Source organism: Dipteris shenzhenensis, chromosome 32, assembly GCF_047967505.1.
Source record: "Dipteris shenzhenensis isolate YYH24624 ecotype China chromosome 32, Dip_SZ_1.0, whole genome shotgun sequence".
NCBI classification, from domain to species: domain Eukaryota; kingdom Viridiplantae; phylum Streptophyta; class Polypodiopsida; order Gleicheniales; family Dipteridaceae; genus Dipteris; species Dipteris shenzhenensis.
Genome location: NC_141627.1, coordinates 13,405,968 through 13,414,488, shown reverse-complemented (window position 1 = coordinate 13,414,488; position 8,521 = coordinate 13,405,968). Strand labels below are relative to the sequence as shown.

General features: G+C 39.4%; 1 protein-coding gene across 2 annotated transcripts in view; it reads right to left on the bottom strand.

Annotated features, from left to right (window-relative positions):
• Window positions 1-6,830: 6,830 nt before the first annotated feature.
• Window positions 6,831-8,521, bottom strand: part of ATCOAE (dephospho-CoA kinase family) — a 32,409-nt gene continuing 30,718 nt past the window's right edge. For both annotated transcript variants that reach the window (XM_087371178.1, XM_087371179.1), the window contains exon 4: window positions 6,831-7,457. In XM_087371178.1, coding sequence (XP_087227304.1) covers window positions 7,031-7,457 — 427 coding nt within the window. In that variant the 3' untranslated portion in view covers window positions 6,831-7,030. The remainder of the gene's footprint in view (window positions 7,458-8,521) is intronic.

Genomic DNA, 8,521 nt, shown 5'->3' with positions numbered 1-8,521 from the left:
ACAATGGATCACTAATAGATGAGAATCAAATATAAGCTCTAACATCTTTAATAGATTCACTAAATCATCTAGCCCAAAGTCTTGAGTTCCATGGTTCACACCAATATGAAAAGCTTGGTGGCAATCCTTATCACACACATTGCAGTACCATTGGGCGCCTTATCAAGCCAACTCTAGTTCCATGGGTGCACTTGTTGAAGCTCTAGGTAGAAGAACAAGGCAATGCTTCAATTTTTATAACATTTGATCAAAATATGACCACCATTGGAATGGATATGAACTCAATTCTACAATTCTAATGAGTTTAAAATTCGCTTGGGGTCTTGCTTCCACCCTCTCCAAAACCACCTCATCCAACAAGAAAATCTATCACCTTGCAAAGCCAAACCAATCAATCTAATGTGGAGGGTTCATCACATTCCTTGTATCTCAAGACATTTAAAGAATCACATTAATGATACTCAAACCTAGAAAATAAAAATGAATAAGGGAACGTTGATATTTCTATAATAAGTCCAAAATAATGAATAAAAAACATTTTATCATAAGGCTTGATGATGACATTGGCATCCAACTTTTTGGATGATTATCTTGCACAATGATGCACATCAATGATGTACAAAGGTTAGAACGACACACAAGGTGGAGAGTTTTGCCAATAATAAATCCACAAACTTTTTATAAAAAAATCATATTAAGAAGAAATAATTGCCTAGTGAGACAAACACGCTTACCTCTAAGGAAGACAAGTTTCAAAACCACCAAACAAGAGAAGAATGATGAGATAACTTAAGTCATTCTTGATGTTCTGCTAGATACATGATTGGAAATGTACCATAGCTACCCGCCGTCGTTAGGCAAAGAGTTAGTAGGAGGAGGAAATGGAGATGGTCTAGAAAAGAAAAAGGCCATATATCTAGCTTAATTTGGCCTTACTAATGTTATGAGAAAGTATTTCTCAAAGCTCTTGTTCGAAATGACATAAAGTATTTATAAGATCACACCAGACGTGGTAGGGGTTCTATTTAAATGCTTAGGTTTAGTCAGGGATGCCTAACTAAATGTGTGCCATCAATAAGTATCATGGGTGATGCCATTTAGAAATACTCACATTAATGGATTGTCATTTGTAAAGACCATTACTTAGCATGATTGGCTAATAATACGATGTATATCATTGCACTAAGTATTTGACTAATGGTGGATTGGTTTATTGAGTACAGGAAATGACATGGACGAATGGAAATAAACACACTCGAGGGAATAAAGGCTAAATGCCATGGTTTTGTGCTAGTGCTATGTGATGTATTAAATGGCCAAGGGTCATTACATTTTGGATAAGGGAGAGTGCTTAAAAGCCTTCCACTTTTGACATGTAAATTTGGATGAGTACGTGAGAAAAGGAGTGACATAGAGAAAAGTAAGGTAAAAGGATGCTCAAGAGAAAAGTATGGAAAAGGGATGATCAAGAGATGAATATGTGACTTTGTATCTATGGCTCATATGCTTATTGAAATATTATAAATACTCTTGGTGTGGGATCACGAGCCACACACCTTGAGGGGGGAGATTGTACCCAGTGATTGCCTCTTGTCTTTCATGAGTTCCCGTGCATATTCGATTTTTGGTGCTATTGTATGTGTTTGAATTGTATTTACATTACAGTGGTATCACAGCTCTTGCTACGCTTCACGAGGACTGACATTGAGAGGTACTTCCCAAGAAATTGTTGGAAAGAGAGGTGAAGGATATGTCGATTGAGATTTTGAAACAAGAGCTCCAAATGTACTTGGAAGATTGGGAGAGTGGTAAATTTGTGAAGTCAATTTTTGAGTGCCTTAGACTTTGATCAAAGCGTTCTTTCTTGAGAGAAAAAAAAAAACAGAGAACTATGTCTCTGATGCGTGACGCCATGCGATCTTCTTCTTCTCCTCTCCCTTCGCAACGTTCCTTCCATCTCCTCTCCTTATAGCATAAGCCTTCCAAAGCCTATTGCTAAGCCTCTCCAAACATCAAGCATCGATTCGGAGCTAAAAAATTCGTTTGGTTTCTCTTCCTACCTCAAACGGCTATGCGAGATGAAGAGGGAGCAACCCATAAAGTTTTGGCGAGATGAAATTGCTTCTAAAGCTGGCTATAGGGTTTTTGGACCCTCCGAATCCATTCCCCTAGTCCGTTCGAGCTAATTTTGAGCACATCAACGGGTTCGAAAATGCTCTTCAAGGTGAAAACGTTGAAGAAGAAGATAAGAACAGTTTTTTTTTTATAATGATAAGAGGATAGGAATTGCTTGATAAGTTATCAGAGTCTCTCAACAACTTACCAGAGCCCTCTACTCCTTTTCTACCCCTCTTATTTTCGCACTATTTCTCTCATATCTCGAGCATATGGATAGCTCTCCTCAAGCTGATTCTTGGAGGTTCTTCTACTCCAGCAACGTTATATTCGGCAATATCCACAAGCCGTAAAGCTCTTGTCACTAAGTGTTGAGAAGGTTTTCTCACATATTGATAGCATCATAAAATTGGTATTGCGGATCTTGGCAAACATGATTGGCAACACGTGAGGACGCTCTCAACTTGGGTGGTGAGCGCACAAGAGATAAGTATAACAACTGAGCAAATTTCATTTTTTTATTGAGTGTAAGAGAATTTATTTACTTCCGCAAAATGGCACAGCATCTTCCACCATCTCCTATGATTCAAGAGCAAATTAATGCACTTCACCTTCAACTTTTGCAAGAGAGAGATCAATGAGAAAACATAATATCATTTATTTTAAACATATAAATAATATTATCTATAATATATGGTAAAATATAATTAATATAATAATTTAGTCATATAATATTCATCTAAAACTCAAGAACCATAAGCTTCGGGCTCATGTGCCACTCATAGTGGGCCATGAGTGGATGGATGTGAAAAAAAACAAAAACCTTCAGAATCCCATTTAGCATATTATGCAAAGTCCCCAACCTATCAAATCGCATTTGGTTGTACACTTTATTTCCCGGGCCTCCAGTTGTCCATTTTCAATGTTTCCGAAGCCGTTTCATAGGTTTTTGGCCCGCTCCGAAAGCACCAATGAGGTCAAAAACACCAAATTATGTACCCTCTATTAGATATAACAAAGTATCTTAGGTATCCTCATTGGATGCAAACTCAGTGGTCTTTCTTTTTTTCTTATTTTTTTTTACTTTTTTCCAACGTTAGGTTGGCCCTCGTTTGATTGGCAGAGGGCTATTTTTCTTTTGGGCTAAAAGGCCCCAAAACGAGCTCTATATTTTCCTAATGGAGTAGTCTGGGGGGCAGTTAACAAGAGTTAGGTTTAGTTTAGGCGAAGGGGTTTGGGGTAGCTGAGTGTAATTAGAGGGAGGTGTAGTAAGGGAGAGTAGTTGAGGGGTAGGTTTAGTTAAAAAAGTTTTATTTAAAAAAAAATACGGGGAAAGCAATTGAAAATTAGGGAAGAAACTAGGGAAAACTAGGGGGAAGAGGGGGAGAAATTAGGGGAGAAGATAGGGGAAAAGGTGTGGGGAGTTGATTTAGAGAAATTTAGGAGAAAGTAAAAATAAAAAATTAGAGCTTTAGGAAAAAATAGAGAAAAATTAAGGGGAATTCGGAAAAATTAGGGAGTGTTAGTGAGAGAGTGGGGAGAAGGAGAGAGAGAGAGAGAGAGAGAGAGAGAGAGAGAGAGAGAGAGAGAGAGAGAGAGAGGGTAGAAGGGTAGAGAACAAAACATTAGGAGAAGATTTTAGGAAAATTTAAAAATTTTCTTTAAGGACAAGGTTAGGATAAACTTAGGAAGAAATTAGGATTAACTTAGGAAAATTTTAGAAAAAATTAGGTTAAATAGTGAAAATTAGAAGGTGATTAAGGGAAATTAGAACTTAGGAGAAATTAAGAGGAGAATTAGGGATGGAGAAAAAAGGAAAAATAGGAAAAATAAAGAAATGTTTAGGAAAATTTTGAAAAAATATTTAAAAAATAGAGAGAAATTAGAACAATTAGGAAAAAATTAGGAGAAATAGGGAGAAGTAGGAACTAATTAATGGGAATAATACTAAAAATTAAGAAAGAAATAGAAAAAAATTAAGAAAAAATTAGTTTAGAAGTTAGGGAAAGATTGGGAAAGAGGGAAATTGGGGACGTTTAAGGTAGAGAGAGGAAATAGAAGAAAGGATAAGGAAGAGGTCAGAAAACATATTTTTTAAGAAGGTAAAAGAATTTAACTGCGTAAACACAAAAGGGAAGAAAGGTGTGTGTGTGTGTGTACGCGCACGTGTGCGCATGTGTTAGTAGGGGAGAGAGAGAGAGAGAGAGAGAGAGAGAGAGAGAGAGATTCCAAGGCATAGGCCATTATTGTCATGTAAATCTTGTACTTGATGAACATCTATTTTAATCGAAAACAAAACAACACCAAACAAAGTCCCATAGAAGTCGTTGTAGAGCAATCCCAACTTCACTTTTGAAGTGGCCACCAATTCATCGAAACAATAAATTAACAAAGGGTGAGGAGTTGTTGACCCAATCCATTGCCGATGAAGTTATAGTCCCATTTTGATAAACGAACTTGATATGGTCCAAGCTTGCATAGTCCCAGACCCGTGTGTTTGATGAACGGACGTTTGTGAAGCTGCCATACAAGTAGTGCACAAGAGCAAGGACCAAATGGCCATGAGGTCCACCATGACAGAGCCCACAAGGTAGAAACAAGCCATACAACCATTGGTCCAAGATGATAGGTGTGAACAGTACGCTAGAAGAGGACCATAGCAATTAGGATTGGAGGCTACATATGGGGGGCAAGAATCTCCCCATAGAAGAGTTATAAGACCGCCCACGAAGTCAATGGAGAAACTAGAGCATTACCTAAAGATGGTTAAGAGTCTTAGTCCAATAAGACAATTTGGATGCCAATAAGGAGCAAACTACTAGATATCGCCTCTAAGGAGGAACTTAGGATTTTACAAGAATGGGGATGGCTACCAATGGTTGTAAAGGAGAATCATGGCTTTGAACAAGAGGAGTTGCTAATCGACTAGGAGAGGGTGAGGTGAAGTAGGTGAAGATAAGAAGAAACAAGAGAGAGACATTATTCATGGAGAAAAAAAGAAACAAAGAAAGTTTATTAAAGTCTTCGGAAGACCGATGGGTCTATGAGACTAATAAAAAACTCATACAAATCAAGCTGAAAGGGTGGGGCGCGTGCGGTTTGACTGAAAGAACTCTGAGAGGGAATGGGTCCTGAGTCTGAGGACTGTCTCTATGTCCTAAGTGCTCCCTATAGCGGACCTCGCCTCATAGATGAAGGCGGCGAGGCATCCCTGGTTTGGGTATGAGAGAAGTCTGGATAGTGGCCCAAGATTGTCCCTAAAAAGGCGATGGTATTGACCGTGGATCTCGTAGTACACAGGGCATTTGAACGCGAAGTGCTGCTTTGACTCCACCTCCTGTCGATCACATAACGTGCATATGTGTCTCTCCCTAGGTATCCCCTCAACCAACCCGCTCTCAATACGGAGTCGGTGTGATGAAACTGCCCGATAGAGATCCTCAATGAGAGTGGCAAGTGGATCCGAGTGTACTCTAGTGGGACAATGAAACCCTCCTCAGAGATGTGCAAACAACGCTCTCTGTAGAAACTGAGCTTCACTAGAAGCTCCCTCAGCTCCAGCCATGTCATGAATGTGTGAGAAAAGGATGACGTGAGAGGCTATCGAACGAGGATTCTAGGAGAGTGACATTGTTTTCTTGCTTTTGCATTGCACTAAGCTAATGTATTCTTGTTCTCGTGTCGCAAGTTCATCTATTGTTTGGTCTCGCTTCAACATTGCACTAAGCGAGCGTTTCTTGTTCTAGAACTGACAGAGTTGCACATAGATCTTCTTTTTATGTTTTTGTTCGTCTTTAATTTGTTTCGTTTGATCAATTGCACCATAGTTGTATGAAGTCGCATGTGCATCACACATGAGTGGCCTTTAGCTTCTAGGAATACGTCCGGAAGAAAACAAACCCCACCCCAAACAAGGTGCAAGGGTGTCTCCAATACACTAAGAATGTTTCTTGGATGGATGCAATCAATCCTATGCTTTATTTCTCCCTGCTGCCTCATTTTTCAGTAAAGCTTAAAAAATATTGTAAGAATTGGCTCTCTCCAAATGTTTAGGAAGAGAAAGGAAGAAAACTCAAACTAAGGATTACTTGCACATCGAAAATTAATCTCTAAATAAAGTATGCTAAAGCACAAAGAAACAATTGAACTTGCTCACTGAGGTAGAACTTGCTACTTGCTCACTGCTCAAAGATCAACAAGCATTCTTCTACACCTCTTTCAATTTTAAATTCAAGCTTCAAAACACTAGTGGGTATAATTTACATATAAGTAAGACCAACATCATTCTTCTACACCTCTTTCCATTTTAAATTCTTCTCATCTTCAGTTACCCACAGCTGGCTTGTTTCTCACTTTTCATTGTGTACTGCAGAAAAATAAATCAGCTTAGCAATTTATAGCAGCATGACTTTCAAATTTTCTTTTCCTTCAAGCAGTGATCAATATGCTGTTAGTTTGTATGGATTTCCACCCTTTAATTCGATCTTGATCGACAGGATTACTGATGAGACATATTATCATGGCAATCGAGAGAAAAATGTTTTTCCTTCCTTTCAATTTTGCATCTTAGTCCGACCAAATAGGTCCATGCAGTCCTGTACATACAATCCTTTCAAATCCATTTACTGACCTATTTTGGATCTCTTTGCTCAAATTTGCATAGAGTTCAATAAAATTACTGTTTAAGCTAATTTCAGTTGTAGAGGGCTTTCCGAATTCCACATGAAAGTGATATGCACAAGGTTGAATTAGCCAGTGTATACAGACAGAAATATTAATAATCAGTAGCTGGCCAGCTTCATAGCTGAGATAGCTCAAATTAATGATCTACTAAGCAACCAAATGGAAAACAATTAGTGCGCTTAAAGGCACCTCATTATGTTAGTGCCTGACTAGCTTCATACACTGAGGTTGCTCAAAGTCTAATAAACCAAATGGAAAATACTGTCGCAATTATTGTTACAACACCTGACCTTGAAAAGATGAGTTCCTTCCAAGTCAGGGGTACTGTAATTTGCTTGTAAATTTCAAAAATTTGGGCCTTAGTTTCATCCAATGTGCCAGAATTGTTAATCACTATATCAGCTTTATCCCTTTTCCAATCTAATGGGAGTTGTGAGTTAATCTTGTTGACTGCATGATCTTTTGGTATCCTGTCCCTTTTCATCAGCCTCTCCTCTTGAGTTGCCAAATCAACCCATACAACAACAATAGGTTTGGTCAACCTGCTCAGCCACGTCTCAAATAAAAGTGGTACATCCAAAATAACTACTTTTGTTCCCCAAATCCAATGCTTGAAAAGCTCCTGACAAAGACCCATGGCTATTGACAGTGACATAGCCCTGCAACAAAAAAGGTGGTGGTAAAACATAAATCGAGACAATGTCAGGTTCAATCAATGAAAACAGAAGCTCGGCAAACAATTACCCCAGGCATGTCTTGCAAATCCCAGCTAATAGAAGAATAAAAATCTAGATAAACATAAGGATGAATAAATCCTGGAAGTCAGCAGAAGGTTGCTTTGGCATGATAACAGGAGATTTCAAATACAATTATTAAAAGAGTCTTTACAACTTAGCCTTGACATGATCCTTTGGAAGGTTCCGGACAGACTAGATAACATGGAGCTCCATATCCTGAACCATTGCAAGAAATGAGCAGCATAAAGATATAATAGGCATGATCCTGGTTGGTTGTGTGGTATGGCTATAGTGGGCTGCTATCTGCTGGCTAATGCTGGTGTTCATTGCTGCATGCTCTTGCTGACAGCTGCTGCATGGTGCTTGCTGCTCGAATTTGGGAGAAGAACAAACAAACAAATACTTCTAGGTAGACCTGAATACAGGGCCGTTGGGGCTGTCCAACCCAACTTTCCTGCTGCTCCCTTACTGACTCTGTACAGCCAACTGCCCCTATGTTGCTGGCATGGCAGTCCTGCCACACAGAAGGCTGCAATTTACTGATGCTGCTGTTGACCTATAGTGCTCCTGCTGGCGCAAGCAGGGCCCTGAAAGAACCGCTGTGCAACTGTGCACAAAAGTGGGTACCTGGCTTAAATATGGTGCTTCAAGGCTGCCATTGCTGCCCCAAATCTGCCCTCTGCTTGGACAATCTGGAGATATGTGCATGCTGATCACTGTTGGCATGAAACATCCTCTCTAGAGATATATACCTTCATAAGCTGCAAGATCTCCAGAGAGGCCATGGGCTCTGTGGTAGGGCTAGGGAAATCACTGAGAGGTGGGTGAGCTGAGATAGAGTCATCATGGTATGTGGCTGTACTGTCCGCCTGATTCCCGCTGCATGTCAACCTTGTGTTGAATTGGCCATTGGTACTATCTGTACGCGTACCCTTTCCCTTTTCTTTGTCATTGTTATCTTTCTTGTCTTTTGACTTTTCACTGTT